General features: G+C 39.7%; 1 protein-coding gene across 7 annotated transcripts in view; it reads right to left on the bottom strand.

The window, feature by feature from the left end:
* Positions 1-1,625: 1,625 nt before the first annotated feature.
* EML5 (EMAP like 5) overlaps positions 1,626-26,028 on the bottom strand; it is an 87,857-nt gene continuing 63,454 nt past the window's right edge. For 3 of the 7 annotated variants that reach the window (XM_033141469.1, XM_033141516.1, XM_033141509.1), the window contains 16 exons: positions 23,467-23,475; positions 19,151-19,229; positions 18,584-18,713; positions 18,357-18,455; positions 16,240-16,260; positions 14,432-14,605; positions 14,102-14,310; positions 12,048-12,205; positions 11,022-11,136; positions 9,048-9,236; positions 8,650-8,822; positions 6,346-6,508; positions 5,140-5,243; positions 4,723-4,876; positions 3,678-3,778; positions 1,626-2,458 (listed from right to left, as the gene is read on the bottom strand). In XM_033141469.1, coding sequence (XP_032997360.1) covers positions 2,422-2,458; positions 3,678-3,778; positions 4,723-4,876; positions 5,140-5,243; positions 6,346-6,508; positions 8,650-8,822; positions 9,048-9,236; positions 11,022-11,136; positions 12,048-12,205; positions 14,102-14,310; positions 14,432-14,605; positions 16,240-16,260; positions 18,357-18,455; positions 18,584-18,713; positions 19,151-19,229; positions 23,467-23,475 — 1,915 coding nt within the window. In that variant the 3' untranslated portion in view covers positions 1,626-2,421. Of the gene's footprint in view, positions 2,459-3,677; positions 3,779-4,678; positions 4,877-5,139; positions 5,244-6,345; positions 6,509-8,649; positions 8,823-9,047; positions 9,237-11,021; positions 11,137-12,047; positions 12,206-14,101; positions 14,311-14,431; positions 14,606-16,239; positions 16,261-18,356; positions 18,456-18,583; positions 18,714-19,150; positions 19,230-23,466; positions 23,476-26,028 lie in introns of those variants that run through there. The other 4 variants (XM_033141477.1, XM_033141491.1, XM_033141482.1 and 1 more) reach the window with 4 other exon arrangements.

Below are 26,028 nucleotides of genomic sequence, written 5' to 3'. Positions count from 1 at the left end.
AGGCAGATGGTAGAGGGTGGCTGGTAGACCTGTAGTCCTCCAGAGGTTGTTAGACTCCAACTCCATCAACCCCAGCCAATATGGCCAATGGCCAAGGATAATGGAATTTGGAGGCTTGTTCTGTAAGGTCTAAAGTAACATAACCAAGAGAAGAATTTGGTTTGCTTGTATCACAGTGATTGGTGAGTGCATAGTAGGTTTAGCATGCTCACATGTTTATCCGCATTGTATGAATGTGGATGCTGGGAGGCAAAAAGCCAGAGGCTTTTCATGATGCAAATAAGCTGCAGTGAGCCTCTGGCTTGTACACTTTCCCCTCCTTCTTCCTCTTCCTGCATAACTGGGAGGTGGCATTTGAAAGCTTTCACTTCTCTTTGTTTTTTAATTAACTGCAGCTCATCATTTTGTCCAAATCCCCAAAAACATGGTTTAAATAAGCCAACTTCAAAACATGGGTTATGGGTGTTATCATGTATTTGATTATGAGAAGAGAGTTCCTACATGATATGCAATCAAAGTGGCTTTAAAAAAAGATATCACATTTCCTGGATTGCCGTGTATAATTACTGTACATGGAAAAATAATTCTAGACAATACTCAAGACAATTTTATGTTGTTTAGTTACCCCCAAATAAGTTAAACACTCTGCTGAATGGTAAATCAGCATAGTTATGTCAAAAGATGGGTTTTCCCCTCCCGGTCCACTTTCAAGCATGCTTTCAAGCATGCGTTGGGGTAAATCTGACATTTACATTAGGGTTCGCGGAACACTAGAACATAATTTTGTGAATATTGCAATAGAATGTTAATTCTATTTTCGCATCTCATTATATTGATGTCCCATAATGCACGGGATATACAGATAACCTGAACCCAGCAGAAGACTGCATGATTGCTGGGATGCTGAATTCTCATTTTTCAGAGAAACAGGTAGGTAATGGGTGTGCCTGGCCTCAAATGAGATCTAAAATGTTTCACACGGGAGTCAGGATGCCTCTCAGTACCACTCAGTGAGGGAAGTAAAAGAGGGGTGCCAAGACTGTGCATGCAGTGGAATGTGCCAGGTACACAAACGTCTCAGAAGTGATTCATTTGTCACCTGCAATTCTCAGGTATATACTTGTACTAAGAAGCACAAACCAGTGTATTCAGAATGTATGCTTATTTTGATGCTTACATTTGGTTGTTGGAACCATTTCAAACATACAGGCACTTGCATTTCAAAAATCTAACTCGCTATCTTGCGTGTAATTTTTCCCTGTGTAGATACGATTTTGACACGGGGTTGCTTTCAGAACAAATGATCCCTCATGTGCCTTCTGAGGTGGAACCTGTGGGTGTCTGTATGCATGCATGCATGAATGAATGGACTAGCTGTAAGATTATTAGCCGGAGAGCAAGAGATTCAATGAGTCTTATTCTGTGCAAAATAATAATAATAATTGGTAAAATATATCTGAATTATCTATTCACTTTGAATTCACTAAGCAATGCTGTGAAAATGCAATTAATAAATCCTATTGCATCTAATGGCACCCCACAGCTTCATAAATGTATAAACATTAACATGAGCAGCCTGGTCCTCATTTCCAGCACAGCTCTGCAAGCAAACACAGCGATTTATCTTTCATTGAGAACACTTTTATTCACAAGGCAAAAACCAGAGTTAGACTTTTAGGTTGTGGGCAAGGCACTCACAATGTGAGCAAATGTTATTCTGCTCACAGAACTAATTTAATGCTTGTGATACAAAAACACTAAATTAGCCTTGAAGAATGGGTTCACGCATGTCTACTAGCATTCACCAGACATGATTACAACCCAAGCCTTAAAACCAATAGAATTCTGCAGGTCCTAGGAACAAACTTAATTCTTGGGACTTTTTTTGTGAACTAGATAAACCTTTTGCTGGTTTATCTCTTTTATTTTCTATTTTATTTTCACCCATTTAAAAAAATATTATAGTTTAAGAGCTGCAAGGTGGCTTTCATTTCAGTAATAAAATAAGGAGTCTTCTATCTGAGTGAGAGTCAGTCCCCAGTACTTAAACATTCATGCTGAAAGTAAACACAGCAATGTACAGCACTAGGTCAGAAATAACATCTCTTGATTACAAATTCAGGATCTTATTGGGAAACTGTACACTGAGCCAAAACTCACTTCTTCCTTTCCATGTGTTTCAGCATCTGGCAGTGAGTGGGAAACAGATGTAGGATATCTGATACTGCAGTAATGTGACTAGACTCAATACATTTGCAGTGCTCCATCCTTCTGATAGACTCTAGTCAGTCAGGTGGACTGTTGTCTGTTTTTATCAGCACCATTTCTCGAAGCATGCTGGACACTGGAGAATGTCTCTTTGCAATTGTGGGGCACTAATGCCTCTTCAGTAGTGTCCTCTTTGGAAAGTCTCCATGTCTCTCAATGTGGCATATGTACACATTTCCAGACAAATATGCTGTATTTTCAAACAGAAAGTAAGAGAAGAAATAAATGTTACAGCAAGTTGATAGATTTTAAAAGTAATTTCAATGTATATTTAAAGTTGTTATGGTTGGTTTTTTGCTAGTTCAATATGACTGCTTGTCTTTCAAGCATCTGAGTGTAGGGGTACCGTATTTTTCGCTCCATAGGGCGCACTGGACCATTTTTCTGGTTTTCCTCCTCTAAAAGCCCTGTTTTTTTTGAAGATCAGCTAAACGTTTTGCAGCTTTTTTTGCAAAGGGAAAAGCCATGTTTTTTTGAGGAACAGCTAAAAGTTTTGCAGTTTTTTTGCAAAGGGGGAAAAGCAAAGCTCCTTTTGCAAAGGGGGAAAAGCAAAGAGGAAAAGCTCTGTTTTTATGCAGCTTCTAAAAGAAAGGGAGCCTTTTCTACGGTTTCTAGACAGATAATCTAATCAGCCAGTCACATGTCCTGGGGAAACAAACAACCTCCCTCTGCAGCACATTCAACAAAGGAGGGTGGGGCTGAAAGGGAGCCAGGAGCTCTTATCTCTCTCCCGATCTCTTGCTGATCAGCTGCTGAGCGGGGTCCTTTCAACACCCTCCTTTCTCTTTGTAAAATAAAAAAATAAAATAAAAAGCATGATCCTCTTTTGGCCCCTGGGCAATTCAGCTCCAGGGACCACAATTCGCTCCATAAGACGCACAGATATTTCCCCTTACTTTTAAGGAGGAAAAAAGTGTGTCTTATGGAGCAAAAAATACAGTAATTGCCGGCAGGCAGGGCAGGCGACCAGGCAACGAGATTATACGTGCCAGCTCGTTCCTCTCATCTGCGTGACGCTACTCAAATCTTCTTCCCTGATGAGATTCTGTGACTCATGTCCAGAGACACTGAGCACACATTAGCATCGAAACAACATCAGCAGAAGCTAGGCTCTGGGGTGAGAGCTTCTTTATATACAAAATCAGGACAAAGAAAAACATGGCTCCTCTCCTTCTTGCTCTCGGAGAGAAGAGAGAACACAAAAGCAATACAGAACAGAACTTCCATCCACAAGACTCCAACAATCAGTGCTGGAATGTAAAACACAGACATGTGATTAAAACATTCCCACACGTCTGCACAGCGAGGGAACGGAATACCAACACTGAATCCATTTTCAGAAAAAGCAGAAAATAATTTGCTTTAATCTGTTTCCCACCCCCCTAGCATTTAGATAAAGATTTACATACCTGCTGTCATCTCCGCCAGCACTAACAACATATCTGTCCCCACTTGTAAAACGAATATTAGTCACGTGGGCTGAGTGACCTAAAAATCGTTTATGTTTTGCCTTTGAAATAAAACAAAATCTACATGTCATTTTCATTATTTTTAAAATGAGCCCCTAATCCCACAGTATGCATATGTAGAATTATTTTTAATCTACTTCCCCCACCCCCACAACCTGCTGCTACCATCCACATTACTGCCACACTTTCCCAACCTTTCCTGACCCTTTAGAAACAGAAATGTGGTTCAGCAGCTGGATCGATTTAATGTTTGCACTGATCCAGCTGCTGAACCACACTTCTGTTTCTATGTAGAGAACTACGGCACAGTGATACAGCAGTTGCACATGCATTCTCTCATTTGTTCTCTCAGCGTTGTGCTCCTCCACTGGGAAACAGCACTCTGGGGCTAGGTTGAGTCCAGTCTGCTACTCAACTGTCCACAAAGGGCTGCAACTGCTACTTGTTGCAGGCAGCACATGGGCATGCAAATCCCCTTACATCTCAGAAGGTGGGACAGCATTGCAGGCCGGTGCTGCTTTGCCCAATGTTTCCTGATGAGGGGCTGCCTCTGCTGGGGGAATCTCAGATGGTGGGGAACCAAAATGGATCTCTGACGGCCAGGAAGACTACCTGCCAAATTAGCCAATGGCTATGTCAGACCTCTTACATCTGGAATCAATAAAGTTGTGGCCTTGAGTCTTGACTGGTTTCTTTACTGGGTCAGATTGGCGGGGTCACAGCACCTGGGCACACAACAGCTACTTGCTACAGGTTTGTGGCAAGATGTATGAATGGAGTCAGGACTGTCCCATTGACTCAAACCACCAAGCAAGCAATGATACTTGTACTGTATCTTTCATTTTCAATCTTCAAAGGACTCCAGAGGTCCTGCTGAAGAAAACTAGGTGGTAAAGAAAAATATCCTGCAATTTTCCTTCTCCAATTTTACAGTGGTTCACCTTAGTAAAGGAGCTCTCATAATCTTCAATCAAAAGGTTCTTACAAATTTTTCTGGACAAGGGAAGTCGAACAGCTTGACCATGCCAAAGTCATCGCCTGTTACAAGGCTGATTCCCGAGTGAGAAACACAGGCACAATTTACATCGGCTTTCTCAGCATGCCTGGACCAGATTCCAACAACTTCATCTCCTAAAATGCTGAAGCAAAAGGTAGGAAATGGAGCCATTTAAAGAAATACATTTTGATCTAGAGGATTGATGTAATTTTATTTATTTAAAGTGTTTACATAGATCATTTATTCTATTAAGAGTACAAGGATGGTGCATAGCAATTATGTTACAGCACAAATAGTGTCAGAAAAACTACTTATACAGGTACATCCATAAAACAGGAATTGCATAAATTTGGGCAGGAAATGATGTGGTGTATTTTAAGTAAGCTACAGTATATCTGGATTTACCTGGTCCAACTGGCCCATGTTATTCTATCAATCACAGTTTGATCCAGGAGCTGTTTTCCTGAAGGCACTTCATAAACTTGCCTTTTGTAAGACCCAGTAGAGACCTATAAGAATTAATATAGAGTGATACAATTGCAGATATTCTGATGATATTTTTGTCTTGAAATACGTTTCTGCTAAGGAGTAAATAGGTCAACATATCAAGAGATACTAATCAATATAATTGTTGGTGTATGTACCTGGTCCTATGCTATCCTATCAATCATCCTAGTCTTATTCGGCTTTGGTTTTCGCTTGAGCCTTGTCATGGTAACAATACTTAACAGAATATTCTAGGAATATAAAAAGTAATGCATTTCTACAACACAACACAAAAGCTGAAATGTCTTTAAACTGGTTCAGACGTAATGACAGCTTCTAAGTGAATAACTTGGAGCCACTATCGAGCTTACAGTGGCACCATTCATAAGAACCAGCACCTTTGCATGGAGGTTGCAAATGTGGGTGCTGGCTATTGGCATGATAACAATGGCCTGAAAAAGGGTTCACAAATCACACAGATCCTGGTGGCCTGGTAGACACAAGGAGGCACTAGAGCTCACAAACAGAACCTTTGCTTAACTGCGCTTCTATGTTGCAAACCCATTTGCAGCATTGCGCCTTCCCAATGTGTTCTTTGTTATGTCTGAGCCAAACCTGTGTAACACATGAAACAAATAGGAGTTTTTAATTCCTGGACATAAACTAACCATCAGTAACCATGAGGTCTAGTGCCGAGGCCTTCTGGCGGTTCCCTTGCTGCGAGAAGCCAAGTTACAGGGAACCAGGCGGAGGGCCTTCTCGGTAGTGGCACCTGCCCTGTGGAACACCCTCCCACCAGATGTCAAAGAGAAAAACAACTACCAGACTTGTAGAAGACATCTGAAAGCAGCCCTGTTTAGGGAAGCTTTTAATGTACAATAGATTATTGTATTTTAACATTCTGTTGGAAGCCGCCCAGAGTGGCTGGGGAAACCCAGCCAGATGGGCGGGGTATAAATAATAAATTTATACTGCCCTTCATCCAAAGATCACAGGGAAGTTTACAATATAAAAACACAAAAATACATACCATAGTAACAAACAAAAGCAATACCCCCAGTTTAAAAGGGTATGTTTATGAAACAAGTTTAAATTAATAAAATAAAAACTCCCAGTTATATTTACCTGAAGATAACAGCTATCCGCTGAAAAATCCATTTGAATTACAAAACTAGGAATGTCTTTGCAGTAGCTAGCTCGGTTAAGAGTAGGCCCCAATGTCAGGTCATAAAAATCCACTGCATTTTCACTGGAACCCACTGCTAAATAATGAGAATCTGGACTGAACCTATGTAGATAAGGAGGTTAAATGAGATCTTGCTGGTGACATTGCATTAAAGAAATCTCAGAATGTTGTTTTTTCATTTACTTTTTATGCCATATATTTTGTAAAATGATTGTTGTATAAAATGGAGCAAAGATTTACAGCATATGCTATATAAATATGAAATAAAAGACATTTTAATGCAGCAGTTCTACACACATTTATTTTTTTTAAAAAAAATATTAAAGATTTTCTTGATTTACAAAGGTATGTGTAATGTCTCATATTTTTTCCATGTAACATTTTTACAAATCCGTTACGTTTGTTGAGACATTAGGAAGAAAAGGGGGGAAGGGGTGGGTGGGGTGGGGTGACGATGTTTCTATTTTACTTAGTATATGTAGGGTTTGGTGTCAGCGTTGTTTGTGCAGGTTCTTTGTTGTTTGCTTGTGCTCCTTGGGCGGTGAGAGAGGTCGGGGTTGGCGTAGGATGTGATTGTTCATTTGTGGTTGGCTGTGGTGGTCTTTGATTTCCTGTGTGAGTGGGGTGGATGAGTGTTTTTGATCAGGTTAGCCATATTGATTTGTATGCTCTCATTGTCTTGTTGGGCTGTGTGTGTGATGAAGGGGAGCCATGAAGGCGTCTTCTTCTATTTATCCCCGTGTCAGTTTCAGCTTACTGGTTAGTTTATCTAGTAGGGCTGTTTCCCATACTACTTGGTACCATTGGTCCATGCTTACTCCAGACAGGTCTCTCCAATGTCTGATTATGATGTTTCTAGCTGCTGAGAGTAGGTGGGTTATGAGTTCTTTGTGGTGTAAGTGGGATTGTTGTCTTGGAAGATGTTTAGCAAGACCAATTCTGGGGTGATTTCTAGCACTCACACATTTATCTTGGAGTAAGCCTCACTGAACACAGTGAGATTTACATCTAAGTATTTCCCCCCCCCCTTTAATCACTAAATGAACCTCTCCAAATCAAACTTGGTTATTTCTTAACAATTTTCTCTGCCACAAAATGGTTTTATTCCATTTCAAACATTTTTTCCACATCAAATAGCATCCTTTTCTCTACTTGTTATGCTATTCCTGTCTTGTTCTCTGTTCATCTGTACATAGGATGGTATTCAACTACATTTTACTCATTTAGTCATGTTCATTCATTTCAGTGGGTCTACTCTGAATAAACCTTAGTTAAACAGCACCTCAAGGACAGACTCTGCAAATACCACCACTGAAACTGTCAGTAATTTATGCTCTTGGAAAACCTTCTCTTTCTGGCTTTCACATGCACCCACCAAACAGGTGTCTATTTATGTCAGCGGTGTGCAGTAGTGGTTAGCAGCACAGCACAGCATTGCTGAGCTGGCTTTGCACACATTGCTGCCATGAGGGGGAGTGGCAAAGCTGTGGGGAGTTCAGTGCAGTGGGCATGAAGCGGCAGAGACAATCCAATGCTCCTGCCACTTACACTGTGCCAAGTTTCCTGCTGCCTTGCTCCTCCCCCTCATATATTGACTGGCAGAGATGTGCAGCATCAGGAAGCCAGGTCAGCAAGGCAGACCCACCCCACCCCACCCCGCTGGCTGCTACTGGTTGTGTGTCTTAAAGGGGCTTAAATCACTCTGTTCCCTTCAAAAAATGGTGACGGGCAGTAGTGTGCACACAGTACATAATTAAGCTATGGAATTCACTACCACAAGATGTTGTGATTGCCACCAGTTTGGAGGGCCTTAAAAAGGAGTCTAGACAAATTCATGGAGGATACAGCTACCAATAACTAGATACTAATCATGATGGCTGTAGGCTGTGAACTTCCAGTAGCATAGAATCACAGAACTGGAAGTGACCATAAAAGTCATCTAGTCCAGCCCCCTGCAATGCAGGAATGACCCATGACCCTGAGATTAATAGTTATTTGCTGGGCACATGACTGGACAGAGTGCAATCACATTCATGTCTTTGTGGACTTCCCATAGGCATCTGGTTAGCCACTGTGGGGACTGAATGCTGGAATGAATGGGACTTCGGTCTAATCTAGCAGGAATACTCTTATTTTCTTAATGCTGCATCCTCATGCATGCACATCCACCATATCCAACAAGATGCAGATATAATTTTTAGAGAATCCAGAACCACAGCAGGTAAGGGAACATAATATCTCACCTGATGTCCTGAATGGCTGATCTTCTGTCCCTTTTCTTCCCCCATATTTTCAGAGAGTTCACTAACAAGATAATAAATTCTCCATTTTTCATGCCAATAGCCACCATGTCGCCCTCTGGACTATAAGACACAGTGCGTGCTGCGTGGCCCAAATTTACTTTGTTCACCATCTTCTGTGAGAATTGGTTTTTAAAAGGAAGCACAATTAAATGTTTCCATTCATGTACAACGAATATAGCATAGCAAGATTATGTCATGATTTATTTTTAGCTCTTATGTTTACTTAATTCCTGGAAATACATTTAAAAGAAAATATGTACAAGTTTTCTCAGTGGATTTATTTTAATGTATAATTTTTCTAAACAATTATATAGTCTTACTGTGATTTTTATACCTACTTTATCAGCAATATCCCAGAGTCTGACTGTCCCATCTTCTGCAGCAGAAAGGAAAACATCACGAGAGGGGTGTGTTGCTAGTCCCCATATAGGCCCATCCATGTGACCATTAATTAGAATGTTGCATGCTGCATTTTTTTCTCCAACTTCTATTATTTCAGCATTCTTTGTCCCAACAAGAATTTTCCCCTGGAACAATGTTCAGTTAATGAAAACTATTTTTAGTTCTACTTGTTGAGGAGGGATAACATAATAACTTAGAAATCATGAACATATTTTCACTAAAGGAATTGTTGAAATCATGAAAGTATTAAATACTAGGGGGGCAGGATCCTTGCTCACTCTGATTGCCAACCTCCTACTATTTCCCCCATGTTAACCCCTGAGCTTCCCTTGCAACTGCTAAGCTCCCTTTTCACCTTTCTAGCCATATTTCTGAAGCCCCTTTGTACTCCTATTTCCACCTTCATACTCATTTCCATGCCTCTTCCTCCCTCCTTGTTTTTCACCTCTACCTCCTTCTCTCCCTCCCCCCTTTTTTCAAGTGTCCCTTGCACACAAACCATCCCCATTTCCATGCCTCCTCCTCCTCTCTTCTATTTTGCAGCCCGCCCCCCTTTGCACACACAATCTCATTTTAAACATTGGGAAAGATTTGAATAGAGCAAGAAGGAAATTGGGAAAGACTGTGCTGTACCCATGTTAGCTTGTTGGTGCTAGCTTGTGCTTCTGTGTAGTAGACATATTCATTCTTTCAGCTTGTTAAAACTTAAAGAACAAAAAGATAACCCTCAGCGTTCCTCCCTTTCCAATCTAATTAGACCTCTCACATTGCTTTAAACCACCACTTCCTCTCTTTCAGTGTTCCTCCATCCCCTCTTTGCTCAAACCTCTCCTGTTGTGAAAACTGCCACTTTTCTGCTCTCAGTGTTCCTCCTTTCCTTCTCCCCCCTCCTCAATACTTTCATGCAGCAGAGAGGATCTCAATATTGCTAAGTCAAGAAACAGCAGCGAAAGGTACAACAAAGAAACTAAATACCAAAAATGCCAACATGCGTATATGCTTCCTCAACATGTTGTGGTCACCAATCTGAATGGCTTTAAATGGGGATTAGACAAAATTCATGGAGTAGTTACAAGGAGTAGCTACTAATCCTGATGGCTATATGCTACCTCCATGGTCAGAACACTGGACTACATAAGCCTTTTGTCTAACAGGCTCTTCTTATCCATAGCTGTCAAGTTTCGGATTTGAAAATAAGGGATCAGCAGTCTCACCTATCCTGGGGACAGTCACATGTCAGTGGTGGGTGGAGCCAGAAGCAAAAGTGGGCGGAGCAGCAATGTAAACTCCAAGCGGCCTCGGGCTTGGAGCGGAGCAAAGAGGAGGGCAACCAGCAAAGAGGAGGGCAGCCATGTGCTCTGCGCGATGGAGCCCCATCGTCTTCTTGTCTGATCCCATCAAAACAGGACAGGAAGCAGCAGCTGCTCAAAGGCAGCCAGGCTCCGCCCGCCAGCTAACCCTATTGGCCGGCTGAGGGGCTCGGTGGCAACGGATAGGGGCTGATGTAGGGGGAGGAATACACCCCCCTGTAAGCACGGGAAATGGCTCCCGCTTGCTTTGAGGCTGAGGCTTTTCTCTCCAAGTAGGCAAGGACTTCCCACCCAGTCTCTGGCCAGCAGGGGAGGAGCTGCTTCCATTAAAAACGGGAAATTTAAGGGAAATAAAAAATAAGGGAGAGCAGCGGGAAACTGCTTGAAATAAGGGAGAATCCCGGGGAAAACGGGATACTTGACAGCACTGTTCTTATCTAATATTTGAATAGAATTTTAACAGCTAAACTTGAGAGCAGACATGCTATGATGCTTAGAAACAAACAGAAAAAATAGGTTGCTGACAAATAAGCAAAGATGATATAAAAGCAATATCAATATGATAGATGTTGTCATCTCTTTAAGGAGACCAGCACCTACTTTGCCTCTGCACACAGAGCGAACACAGTCAATTATCTGTCCTGTCTCTAATCTGAAGGCACGACACCGCCTTAGCTCCTGATCCCATAATTTAACTGCTCCACCTTCTTTTGATCTAGTGAAAATAAATAAACATACATTATAGAAAGAATAAATAAAATCGCTCAGTGTAAAATGCATGTGTTCAAATCCCATATTCCTTTCATTAAATGGATATCACAGTTGAGATTCACAAATGAATAATTAAAACCGCTATCTTAAAATATACAATATTACAGGTATGTCAGTTTTGCTATCCACAAACTATTTTGCAATGGTTTTAGCTTACTTAAGAGTATGTTATTTTTAGATTTCCACATTTGTCATAGTTGTTAAGCACGTTTACTATTTAGGAGAAGCTTCTGTTACATTAACTATTTCATGTCACATTGTAGTTAAGGCTAATAGGCTAGCCAGTGAGAGCGTGACTGCTCAATTTTTCACTTCCTTGACTTGGGTATTCATTCCCCTAATCTTAGGCATAATCTAGTACATGCTTAACTCTTTCCTATGTGAGATAAAATGACTGAGGATACTCCTTACTTTATAATACATTTTGTTGCAGTAAGAATATAGGAAAACATAAAAAATGCAAGATTATTTCTTAAAGTCAGTCACTCACTTTGAAATGATTACTTTTCTGAAAGACTTATTGGTATTATGCTAAAGAAGATTGAGTCTAGCAGCAAACCATGCAATACTAGTGGGAAACAGGTGAAATCATTCAATTCAGTTTCCTGTTTTACTCATTGTAAATAATTAGGTAGGGAATTTTCCCTAACATTTAACAAGAGTTGCCATGGCTGCTGTGTCAGTAAAAGCCACTACAGCTAATAGAGATAAATAGGTTTAGGCTGTCAGTTTACTTATGTACAAATAATGAATTGTATATACATAAATGTAGAACTGCCACAGTGTAATTTACTTCAACACATTTATGCATTCATTAATATATTTGTAAAATGTATCTAAGAAAACCAGACTCACGGCCTCTCCTTGCCTCCTGTTACAATTAAGCCATCTCGTAGTGTTGTGTACATTGCAAATATAGGCCCATTGTGAGCTTTGCCTACAATTCGATTCAGTATATGTTCTTTCCAAACACACACATCTCCACTGATTGTACCTGTAAATGTCAAATTATTCTGAAAAGGAGGGAGGGAATGTGTTCATCACATGATTTCAAAAGGGGGAAAATGCATATATTTATAATGAAACTACAGATGGTGCAGAGCACAGTGGACAGAATACTAACTGTGGTTAATTGCTACAAGCATTTTATACCAGTTCAAAATATCTTCAGCAAAATGATTTATGTTTTCAGTTTAAAATATTGGTTTTACGGTTTCAGTACTTTAATGGCCTGGAATCAAAGCACTACCTTCTCCCATCAGAACTTGCCTGCCAATTAAGATTGCCCTTGATGGCCCTTGTCCAGGTTTTCCCGTTCTCAAAGCCAGGTGAAATGTCATTTTCTCTGATAGTATCAATATGGAACTCCCTCCCCAGAAAGGTTTGCCTTGCACCTTCTTAACAGTTTTTTAGGTGTCATGAGAAGTCTGTCCTGTTCTGTTGCACTTCAGTGGCTTTCTAATGGTATTGGAGGTTTTCTCGTAAATCAAGTCCTCCTCACAGAGGGCATATGTTGCAGTGAGATCATCAGGACTGACCTCACTGTTTGTGTGGATGGGAATGATTGGATAGCCACAACAACTCGATTGGTGGTCCCTCAGTTGCTGGGCAGATCTGGCCAATGGGGATTTTTTGTGTATTAACCAATGGACCTTTATTTACCGCTGCACGTTGCGTAGAGCTTCCTCTTTTCGCCTCGTGCACCGGATCACCCACCCACCCTCCCTATATTTAGGGTCCTGCTATGACCTTGCTATGCCGTCATGGGTCGTCTGCTGTTGGGGCAGGGGCCCGGTAGGAATTTTCCCATTTGGCTGATTGGCTGGTGTCACTTGGGTTTTGCCTGCCGCATAGCAAATCATCACAACTTCGTAAGGTTTGGCGGTTAGGCATTGGTTCAAGGTGGTCTAGAAGGGAGGTTGGAGCACTTGTCCCCTCCAATGCGCAAAGGTATTCTGTTAAAGGAATCCAGGGATTCACCATGCTTTTGTCGACCCCTTTTGGGGGGTAGGGCCAAGCAAGAGTCCCTTGGAGCATTTGGGGTGAGCTTGAGTCTGACTCTGGACCATTGCTACCCTATGATGTTTACCTGTACTGACGATATGTTGGGACCCAGTTGTCAGTGCTGCCCTGCTGAGGTCAGGTGCAGCTAGTTGGGAACCAATGCCTAAGCAAACCACTCACTATCTGTAATTAATAAAGTTGTGGCCAAAATTATGCCAATAACCTAAAAGCTAAATTCTGTGTCAATTTTGTTTTTATTTATTGGGAAGCTTCTGGGGATCTTAACACGCAATTACCGTTTATTCTGTTTTTTATGTGAATTTTACGCTGGTTCCGATTAGATTTTATTGTATCTGTATTTAAAACTGCCTTAGACCATTCCGGCAAGATTCAAACATCATTTAATAAACAAACAAAAAAATAAATAATGTTCTGAGTTTATAATATAGTGGGGGAAAATGTTCGGATCTGGTACTCAACTGAGGTTTCAATCAGATTCTAGTGAATTATGGATGCAGCACAATATTGGTACCTGCTCATAAAACATTCGTTCCAGAACTAGTCTTTATCAGAGAAGTCTGAATCACTGATAGAACCTTCCTCAATACCCTCAAATGTTTTTTAAAATATTTTTCTAAATAAATCCGTTTTTCTAAATATACAAAATATCTGCATTGAAAGGCGAAGTGTTTAAATACTATTCAACGGCTTCCAAAATCTCGGCATTTCCTCCTTCCTGTGCCATCTTCATCTTCCCTTCAGGTTACATACGCTTCCCTATAAGGCAACTTATGTTTGGGCTGCTTAGTCTTTAAAGCAGTAAAGGCAGTCATAGTTTAATGGAAACATGGAAACATCAACAGTAAAAAGAGTAACTGTAGTAAAGAGTATGTTTATTTACTTACAGCTCCAAATGCTACAGACAGCATAGTCTGCATCCGTGCATCTTCTATTGAACTTGTTTGTCCTTTTTTACTTAGAAGTGCTCTTCCAGCAAGTGTCCAGAACCTCACATGTTTTACTCCTACTGAAACAAATTGTGTGTCGGAGTCAGGCCTGAATTCTGCTACAAAAATACGCTGATTATGACCAGCTCTACTAGCGATTTTGGCACCTAATAGGAAGAATTAATTGTAATTTAAATTCACATATACACAATTTTATTGTACCAATAAGTAGTGATTAACGAACAAGATACTGTAAATGTGTTTTAGACAAACAAAACACCTTCCTACCTTCCTGCCACTTCCAAATGGTAATGGTATGTTCAGGATCCAGCCCTACAGACAGAAGAAGCTTGCCAGTGGCACTAAAACTGACTGAACAAACTCCTTTTGAATGGTAGCATCGCAATACAGACAATGTCTGCTTATTCATTGCATCCCATACGTGAATACAAGGTGCTGTAGCTGTACAAATATAAGAACACCAGTAAATTATTTTGTTGGTTAAAGCTTATAGGATTTGTAGCACTTAAATAATTCAACTAACTTTAGTTAAAAGAACAAAACCTGAAATTATAATCTTGCTTTCTGAAGCCAACACTGCAAAAAGTGTCCATTTGGGAAAGTATTACTCAAATCTAGAAAAGATACATCTAACAGCAGAACCTTCTTCTTCTTAAGTCTCATTCAGTTCCCCCTTAACACAAGAACAAAAAACTGAATTTTAGATTATCTATATAAAATTATACACACCCTTACATTTTTTTTAATGACAAGGGAACAAAGCATGAATACAGACTGCAGTTCACAAGTTTACAATTTAGGCTACAATCCTAACTGCACTTACCAGAGAGTAAGCCCCACAGAATTCAATAGGACTTGGTTCCAAGAAGGCAGAGTGAGGCCTGTTAATCTATTTTTTTAAATAGACTTCTCACTGGTCTTTAGATATGGGCCATCCTGAACTTATTAAACTATTTATGAAATAGGAATCTTGGTCTAAGATTCTGGTCCTGAGTGTGCTCTGCTGGCAGGACCTCCGTACACATTGAATTTGCTTGTAATGCATTGTATGAATGCCAGGTAGGAACACAACAAGTCATGTGTAATAAAGTATAGATATCTATATATGGTTCAGGGGCATTCATGGGTGGTAAGAGTCTGTAGAAGACTGAAATATATCAGGTAAATATATTTTCCAATGCATTTTTCAGCACTACAAAATCCCAGGCCACACTCTGCCAGTTCTGAAATGTGTTCGATGCTGTTTTGGAATGTGACAATGGTCAACAAGGACCACAGTGGAAATCTAAAAGGCTGGGCTTCTATCCTCATCCCTTGTCCCAGGAGGAACTTACTATGCTGAGACATAGTATCTGATTGTGCACTATAGGCACACAAGTGGCACAAGACATTATAATCAAGGGAGTCAAATAGATAAGAGTTCAGAAACAACAACAACTGCTCTACATAGGCAAGCATGTGCATTATCCTTTTCTGCCAGCTGTTTGATACACAACTATGTAATATGACTACCTATTCATGCAAGATGAAAACAACTGTACAAGATCACAGCTGAGACTATGACTTTCAAAGGAACATAATGATATTTCACAAAATGGATTTGATAGCACTGATAAGCATTCTGGATGGCTGGTAAAAACTGCATGACAATACAGTAAATGTGAAAGATGATTTCTTTATTAACTCAGTCACCAAGGCCTCTTGAGTGAATAGCTAAACAAAATAATATTTATAACAGAAACATTTGTTGTCAGCCCCAATGGTTTTCCAGAAACTGAATTAATTAAAAGTCATATAAATAAGAAAATATGTTACAAAATGTTTTATCACTTATCAAAACACTGGGGTGGTTGTGGTGGGTATAATACAATAAACTTTATAATGTGTTAAAATTATTCTTTGACTTCATCTAAAGGAAATCTTGCATATTTATATCTTGTTGAATTTTGTGTTTAGTGCTAATGTTGTAGCATTTGATATCATGGAAATATATTCAATTAACCTACCTACAGCACTGTGCGCAATGTCAAAAAACCTAGTTATACCTGATGGTGTTAAAATTTAGTTTCCCTTACCTGACATATCTGCTGAGTCTCCTGTAATGGAAAAGCAGCAGAAAAATAATTACAACCAGAATGAAAATGATAACTAAAATATATGTGGTATAAAGTACAAGTTTTGCTTTCAGAATTGTTGTCTAACAATATGAACTCTGTGGCAGGTATATTAAACGGGAACTTACTATCCATATATAGTTAGTTGTTATTGCTTCCAATAACAGAATATATAGAGTGGCATGGAGATGCCTTTTCTTGAACAATGTTTAGTTAGAAATTACACAAACTTGAGTGATGTTGAATTCTCAGTTGTATGGAGAGCAAAATTGTTTGGTTAAAGATGGTTTAAAATCATCTTTCTTTAGACGGTTGTGAAAAACCAGCAGAGGACTATGTGTAATGCCACGGTTTCACATTACATGAGTGAGCCTTGGACTCATCTACGTTCTTTTCCTTTCCCCTCTTTCCCCTTCTGCATTAAGATTCAGTTAGTAATTTCTTATTTAAAATAGGTCACAGTTTGCTGAATGGTGGTTTACATTTGCCCTCTAATGCAGAATTGGTAAGCACAGTTTTTCGTTCAGACACGATGGCAAATTATTATTTGTGCTAAACAGGAAGAAAGTAATCAAACCTGAGCCTGCGAGGGCTGGAGACATGGGGAGGAAGAACACAAGTCCACAGCACATTCCTGATCCTCCAATCCATGTTTTGTTAGATCTTAACCAACTCAATGTGTTTGTAAAAAGTATCAACATCCAAAAACGTAATAGATCCAGCAATGACCACTGTCATAATTGCCACTCTTAACATACTTTCTGTGATATTAAGTTCATAGTTCAGATCCAGATTCTATATGTGTTCTTGAATGCAGAAGGAGATCTCAAGGATGCAGGTTCAACACTCATTTAAATGAATTGAGCAGATCTACTTGCACATTCTTTTAAAGAAGCCTCCCTCTCTCGAATGAGAAGTATAGGGAATTCTGTGCATACACTGGTGCACCTACTCTCATAATCAATTGCTGGATCATGACATCTACCTTAAACTTGTCATTTAAACCATATCATGTTTGGATTTGAGAATCTTCCAGACCGCAGTTCAAAATTCCATCTGTTCTGGCTAAATACCTTGTGTTCTGGTACATATTTAGCATCATTTTAAATCAAATTGCAGAAATACTTTCCTACCCCAAATTATATGATTAGCTTTAGGCAATGGTTTTGTACAAAAGGGAGCACTTTCAGCCCTGCACAACTTTAATCAACCCATTTGACAATTTGTTCTGATTACTGTGCGCTGAATTGTTTATGATCACTGCTTCTCAATTAGTGTACTTTTGATTTTAATTTTGTTACATATTTTGAAAGCTCAATCTTTTTATATTATCTCTGCTTCAAAAGTGTACTGTATATTTTCCTCTTCGTTTCTCCTAAATAAGTGAATGATCATTAATGTCTATTGAAAGCAGTATAATGCTGTAACAGGCAATATTTTATCACATAGCTGCACTGGGTGCATGGTAGAAAAAACAAAAAACAAAAAATCCAGCCCTTAGCACTTGGCAGGATGTTACAGAGGACCAAGTTATCCTAGGGGGGCAGAGTTTGCAGGATTGTTTACTAGTCTGCATGGGCTCAGTATTGGTGTGATGGTACAACCTACACTGCTATAGCTTCTCAGTCTTCACAGAAGATATTGTGGAGTTTGTAAAATGCATCTATCTGCAAAGCGCACAGACCTGCTTTGCACCCCTAGGGGTCCCTGCATTCCTTCCTCCATCTCATAGCAATGGGCATTTTGCTCTGTGTTGTGTATGCTGGACATGATAGTGTACATTGTGGCAGGTGTGGAATCAAAAAATAAAATGTTTTGTGATTAAATGGGGCTCAATAGTTTTAAAAAATCATTTTGATAAATCTGCAATAAAATATAGCATTAGCATCCTTAAGCATCAATGTGTTTTAAAAATAATTTTCAGTGGTACAAGAAAAAGTATAATTGGCACAGGTAACTGAGTAACATTCATACAAAAAGAAGCAGCATAAGCAAATGCTTTCTTCTATCTATGAATTCACATGACTAACTGTTCATGCATATATATTAATTTCTTTTTAAAAAAAATACAAACATACCTACTTGGCCAGTTGCCACAAGGTTGGTAAACTTGGGGTGCTGATTTATAGTGAGGCACAAAATATCATCATTATGTTCCTGGTAAAAAGACTGAGAGCCTACAGAGACAAACACGGTATATTATTTAAAGTACAAATATCACATCTATGACGGGGAAAGAAAAAAAAGAGAGAAAATAAAAACACTGCATCAATGCCAGGTGGAATCTACTGTATATGTTTCCTACCTGTTGCCACATTGTACAGAATTCCAACAGATGCAGTGTGATAAATTATATCAGCACCATCATTCAAATAATGCACATTGTTCCTGCCATCTCTACCACGATAGCCAAACACCAGCTCCAGCACTAGATCCTAAGAAAACAGATTTATGATCACCACAAGCTTCCTTGTGAATAAAAGCTATTTCATGATTTCATCTTTGAATAGCACTGTACAAGCTGTTTAATGAATTTAATTTTTTTCTTTTAATAGTGTTCCAAAGCATCAAGAAAAAATCCTATAACTCACTTCACCACGTATATATTGGGGGGTAAACAGGGAATATTCTGCTTGCAGTGTTGACCAGCCCACAAGTTTGCCCCCAAATTCCCCTTTTATTCTGCCAGTCTGTCTGGACTATTGAAAGTTCCCTTTAAATAGATGCAGAATAAATTATCACTTATTCTGCCTGTTTGTCCACAAGGCAATTGTTTACAGAAGCTGTTTAATTAAATTTCTATTACACCCCATATAGTTGGTTATAATGAAGTTTAAATGAGAATGTTAATAAGAATAGCAAGTTTTCTTACCTCTATAGGTCTCTTTTTTTTGCCAACGTTATTTGTCTGAAGTTTTTCAGGCTGAGGCAATGCCCTACTAACTGGTGGTCTGAAACAAAGAACTGTGAATAAGAAAAGGTTGTCTGTCACCCATTCAGTACTAAAACAGCATCTTCTGAACTGTCGCCTGGGTAGAGAAAGCTGTAAGATACTTAGCTAGGACAGCCTTGTAAACAAACCCTGAAAGTTATTACCCTACAAAGAAATGATACCAGTCTGCTGGGGGCTGGCGAAGAAGGGACAGAGAGGTTCATTTCTATACTGATTGAGGAGGAAGAGGCTACCCTCCTCCAGCAGTCCTTTCATTACTATGTTGGGTACAGTGAAGTCAACAGAGTGCTCCATCCCTCTTCCACCAGCTCAGTTACTCACCTGCATGGGATTCCATTCACTCTTGTGTGTGCAATTCCTGGTCACCAATGGGCCACCAGACAGACACATGCTTAAAAACAAGGCTGTGCTTGTACCACAGGGACCATTTTATAAACAGTTGTTTTATTATGTATATTTCATTACTTCTTTTTATCAATGTTGTATAATTCCACCATGTGGAAAGTAATAATCCAATGGCGCAGTGCACACATGATGGAATACATGATCTTCAAGTCATGGCTCTTAATGAACACACTCATCCATCTCCTTGTATTGTGCAAGAACACAAACCATGAGATTCACATGAAATGCTAAGCCAACACTGGTTTGTTTCCTACACTTGTTCACAGTAAAGCTATCTTTTCTTAGCAGCTATTAGCTTTCTGTTGCTTTATAGCACTCATAGTTCCTCTGTTCCTAATCCCCTCATTGTTGTTCTACTATCTGGTCAGTACAGTTTTAATTGTATGCATGCTCACCATACATTCATAATACATTTAAAGCACATGGCAAACCACAAAGTATCCTAGGAACTGTAGTTTATCCCTCACAGAAGTGCAGTTTTCAGCATCTATAAAAAAACTAGTTCCCAATATTCTTTGTTTTAAATGTGCTTTAAATGTATGTATACGCAACATGAAATAAATAAATAAATAAATAAAATTTGTACCCCGCCCGTTTGACTTGGTTGCACCCAAAGACATCAAGGGCTCAACCAGAAAATCATGATTGTATATTATAATACTGTACACACTTTAATGTTCAGTACCATCAAATTTTAAAGCATTGCATGACATGCACTTTCCATTACTTTAATGACAAAAGCAAAGAATGAAGACAATTTGACAAGCACAGGTTGGTGATGTAACACAGACCACTGATAAAGATCTCCAGTCTTACTGCACTACTTCTGAGACTGATGGGCAGTGTATGGGGTAGAGCAATATGGAGGGGGCTGGACTCAGAGGACAAGGCATGGGCTTTGAGTGAAAGGATGGGGTTTTGTATGCTATTACTAGGCTCCTGATCATGGAGCAGAGATCTTGGAGACCCCCTCTGATCCCTGCTAAACATAAATGATATGATGACATGGCACAGGCAGGGAACATACTGTATATAACAGAGGGCTAAAAAGCACAATGTTATGGAAGCCACAGCAGAATAAGAAAGGAATGTCTGCTAAGTTTGTGAAAGGAAATCAGTTCCCAAAAGAAGTACCTTTTCTGTGCTCGGGGTTGGTATAAAGTACATGTTAGTAATTCCTATACTTAAATTGATCTTTCCCCCCTTCTTCCTTCAATACTTAGGAATGGTAGTGGAAGTAAATAAGAGTTAAGCCTCCAAAACTGCATAACCATATGGCAACCCCTCCTGTAATGGCTAGCTGTAGATTTGTTCTCTAAAATGTACTAGAATTCTAAGAAACTAGATGAACCAATTCACATTATTAAAACATTTTTAAAATGATACTAAATCTAAAGTTACACAAATGAGGCTGCAGGTACAAAGACATGATTTATTTGGATATTGCAGAATTGATATCAAGGAAACCTTATTGAACAAGAAAATCAGTAACCCCTCACAAACTAAAAAGTGAATGTTTATGGAAGTATGCCCTACTGAGTTCAGTGAGGCATACTTCCAGTAACTATGCAATCTTAAATAAGTTATCATATGAAAAGAGTATACTTTTTAGACTCAAGATTCATAGCTTTTGCTTTGAGATGGCTTTTTTAAACTGTTTTTTCAGAAAGAAGGTTGTGTGGCCACTGGCATAGGAAGGGCGGGGCGTAGGGGGCGGGGCACCCCGGGCAGCGGGATCCCGATAGGGTTCCATCTCGGCACGCCCCGCCCCCAGAATGCATGCCTCACCCCCAGAATGCGTGCCACACCCCTGCAGGCGGCGCACCTCGCCCCCAGAACGCGCACCAACCCCAACCCCGCCTGTTTCCTGCCCCCAGTGCCAGAGCATGAAGCTCTGCCACTGTGTGGGGCAGGGGTGCATTGGACTTGCCTCAGGTTGACGGGGCATCTGCTGGGACTGCTTATCTGCTTTGGAGGGGGGAAAGGAAGAGCCATGGTCACCATGGGGAAGGGGAGCAAGAAAAGGGGCTGCTTCTATGTTGCGCTCCCAGAACGGGAGGAGGAGGAGGAGGAGGAGGAGGAGGAGGAGGAGGAGGAGGCTGTGGGACAAGAAGCCTCCCTCACAGGCCTCCCTCCTCCAGTGAGTGGCTCTGCTGTGGCGGGGCCTGCAGGGCCTCCAGCCAGGCCTGGGCCTGGAGGCCACTGAGGGGAGGAGAAGAAGAAGAAGGAAGGCCCAACAGAGCTCTTAACTTTGCAAGGGGGAGAAGCGGGGATATCCCAAAGAGATATTTTTCAAAATTAAAAAAATCCACCTCAATAGTGATTTCACCTTTGGAATCCTGGGCATCTCTGGAGAAATCTGGATGTATGGCAACCATAGTTAACAACAACTGTCATTCTGGCATAGAGTTGCACTGGGCCCAAAGCTTTGTTTGGGCAATGACACAAACATGACACCTCTATGCCAACAATAACCCACATAGATAGATATAAGGCTGGATCTACACAGATATTTTAAAGAACTATGAAAAAAGACCACTATAAAAGCTCCCAATGCAATTTACCATTCACTTTGGATTTCAGCTCTACAGCACCATCTGGTGCCACATTTTTATAATGCACATATAACGTTATAATTGACCTGTGTGGCTGAGTCCTAAGTTTCACCCAAGTAAATGATACAGCCTCATACTAAGGAAGGGAAAGGGCTCCCAAACTTACCATTATTTGCTTCCCCAAGGTTTTTAAGGTGGTTCCACTTCCACTTAATATATTGGATTTACACATACAGGTACACTTCATTTGCTAAGAGCTGATTCAAGCATTGGTGAGGGCATGTGGTATAATCCCAAGCATGCAATCCTCCCACTTCCATATTGAGGTAGTACAGTCATCATCCTACACCTTTAAACATACTCTATTAGTTTGGGAAGCATAGATGACAATGAAACAAGTTACCAATTATTCCTTACAGCAGACTCAAGATTTGCCACTGAAATTGAAAATAATAGTGACAGCTATCATTCTGATGTCATTTTAGGTAGCAGCTGCACATGGTTTAAATGAAGAAGTCAAAACTGCTTCTGAAAACTGCTCTGTGACAGGACAAATAACAGCTTCGGGACAGAAATAGGCGCCTATTTCACTGAAGTGGACACAGAAAGACAATGTAAGAGAAAGAACAGAAAAGCAGAAGATTCACCAAAGCAGTTAGTGAGATTCTGAAAAGAAAGCAGATGATGGAGTAAACAGGTCCTAACAGATACCTCAGTACATGAAGGAAATAGTACTAATATCTCTTTGAAGAGCATAGTGCTAAATAACAAAGCTACAGGCAAAGAGAACTTCCTGCAGGTTTTTGTTTAGCCAGCTACTAAATAAAGCTTCTCTATAAATATGTTATGTTGTGAAAGTAAAATAGGTGGGAATAACCATGCACTCCATCTTGAGCTGGGATATGAATGTGCTAATAAACAAAATAATAAATAATAAATTAACTAGATTCATGAGAGATATTTCTATGGAAGCATACCATATGAAAATGTCCTTAAGATTTTCTTGAACTTGTAATTCTACTTTATTTTATTTATGTTCAGTATTTTAAAAATATTGTGAAATTTAGCAAATTTAATGAGGGGCAGGGTGAATAGAAGTGTTTACATTTGCAGAGTTCTATATATGTACAGAAAGTAGCATGACAGCAAGATGTTGAAGGCTGGTAGGAACATATACATGTGTATTAGGGACACCAAAATGACAAGGCAGCTTTGCGTGGAAATGGAAGATGGTGCTGAAATATGAAAAAGACATTAGCAAAGTAAAAGCATTACCTGGAACCTCTTTTCAGCAGCAGAAGGAAGAGAGAATGATTACTTATTCCAGTTTGGTTTAATGATGAATTGGTGAAAAGTGTGTTTCAAGATAAGAAAACCAAGCATCTAAAATTATTTTATAGCAGAAAAGATATTATGTAGAATTGTGTTGATCTGATCTTCTGGCAATATCCAAGTGTACGAGATTTTATTTTGTGGTTGTGTTTTTTGTTTTTGTTTACAAAGGTAATATTTACAGGTATAAGATGGAGAGGGATTTTAAAAAAAAGTTGAGACATTATTTGCAAGAGAGGAGTAGTTTGGCAGCCTAAAGAAAAGGAATAGGAAAGTGAAGGAGTGTTGGGAGAGGAAGAGTCCATAGTGTAAGGAAAATGAGAAGGAACATATTACCTCTTTTGGGGCACAAAAGAGTAAGCTTGCTAACTATTTACTCAAGTTCCTCTATTTGGCAAAGAAGTCTCATCAAGCATGCTTCAACACCGCACAATAGAACAGCGATGCAGGAGAAGAACGTTTACAAGCTTTCAGGAAAATGATGTCTAACTTGATATTCCACAGGTTTTATTAAACAAAGGCAATATAATCGCAAATCAGATAGAAAATATTTGCTCATATAGCTTTTTAGTACAGAAAAGGATGGTTTGGAAAACTCCATTTTTCATGCTTCTGCCTGCTTACCAAGTTTCTGGATCAAATTATTGTGGGTATGCCTGGGTACTCCTCTAATCATTACACTAGTCACTAATTCTCATATCAAATTCTCATTACTTTTTCATAATTCTTCAGCTGTTAACAATGAGACAGTTTTGTAATTTTTTCACACATATATAGGTAATTGCAAGTACCCCAGGTGAAAACCCAAGCAGAAAACTGTAACCAAGACTCACAGGTTACAATCACCCCCCCCCCCTAGGTTTTGGAGGCCAGAAGAAGGGAAAGCAGAGCTGCTCTTGTACCAGACTCGGCACTATCCAACAAAGGGCAGTACAGAGCCACATGTCGGGTTCAAGGCTCTTAGGTTGAAAGTGGGAAAAGCAGAATTGCATTCAGAATGACATTGGCAATGGGGAACTGAAGAGGTAGTGGCCATGAAAGTGAGTGGGGCAGGAGGTGTGTGATAATCCTCTAAATAAGTATTTATTTACCAAGACATGACAGGGAAATAAATCAAAGTTTTACAACAAAGACAGCAGCCTTAGCATACTATTGCCATTTTTATCACAACCGTTAGCAGGAAGGGCTTGTACACATTGGGCCATATTCAACTAAATCACAGCAGTAGTGAAAAACACTGCAATGATGCTCACTAGTGCAATGGGGCTTCCTCCCCCTCTTCTCCACCCCCCCCCCACTTCCCCAGAACCAATTCTGGAGGATCAGCAGAACAGCACATACGGGGAGGAATACAACTCATAATAATGTAACTTCCGTTTCAGTGTATCTGAAGAAGTGTGCATGCACACGAAAGCTCATACCAAGAACAAACTTAGTTGGTCTCTAAGGTGCTACTGGAAAGATTTTTTTATTTTATTTTGTTTTGACTATGGCAGACCAACACGGCTACCCACCTGTAATGTAACTCTTGTATGAGTTATTTTGATGACCTGGTCCTGAGTCTATTTCCCCCTCTGTATTATATTACTATTTTATAAATGCTTTTCAAACAACTCATACAAATTCCAAAATACACAGAACAGATATGTGATTTGAAAAGAGTTGTTCTGCTTTGTTGTTTATGCTTAGGTATAAATCACAACACTGTATTTGGAGATTAAAAAAAAATCAAATAAGTGCAACAAATCTGAACATTTAATTCCTCAATGGATTTTTTTTTTGAAGATACCAGCTTTTATCAATAAATTGTCATTGTTCTTTCGCTGCTTTTGTGATGAAAATCACAATACTCTACAAATTTCTATTTGCTCTACACAGAAACTGCAACAGGCAGCTACGGCAGATTATTGATTAAAGTCAATATCAGTTGGAGAGAGTGATGTGATTTTCCAGAAACAGGCAGGGGGGAGTAATTAACCACCTTCCTTCTGTGCCAATATCCTAATGCAGATTGCACATGCACAGTTATATATATTTTTAAAAAAGGTTAAAGATATATCATACATTTAACATTTGGTTTGGCTCTAGAATCAGCTCCTTAGACACCGAAGCTAGCAATTGGAAAAGAATGAAGGAAAGAAGAGTCAACTCCAGAACACTGAAACTAATAGACATTGCTTATAGACACTGATTATGATAAGTTTCCTGTCTGGTGCTGAGCTAGAAGCTATAACCTATATGGCACACAGAAGATGTATAAGGTATGGACACAAAAACTGCCATCAGAAGAATGCATCTTCTCTGTTTATATCAGCCTCATTTGATTGCGCTAGAACCTTTCCAATAGCGAAAAGGAAGTACCATATTTTTCCGTGTATAAGACTAGGTTTCCCCCCTATAAAATAATGTCAAAAATTAGGGGCCATCTTATACACTGACATATCTCCCCCATTTTCTTAAATCTGAGTCCCCAAAAATAGGGGGCATCTTATACATGGGAGAGTC

Source organism: Lacerta agilis, chromosome 1, assembly GCF_009819535.1.
Source record: "Lacerta agilis isolate rLacAgi1 chromosome 1, rLacAgi1.pri, whole genome shotgun sequence".
Classification (NCBI taxonomy): Eukaryota; Metazoa; Chordata; class Lepidosauria; order Squamata; family Lacertidae; genus Lacerta; species Lacerta agilis.
This window is presented reverse-complemented; position numbering and strand designations above follow the sequence as displayed.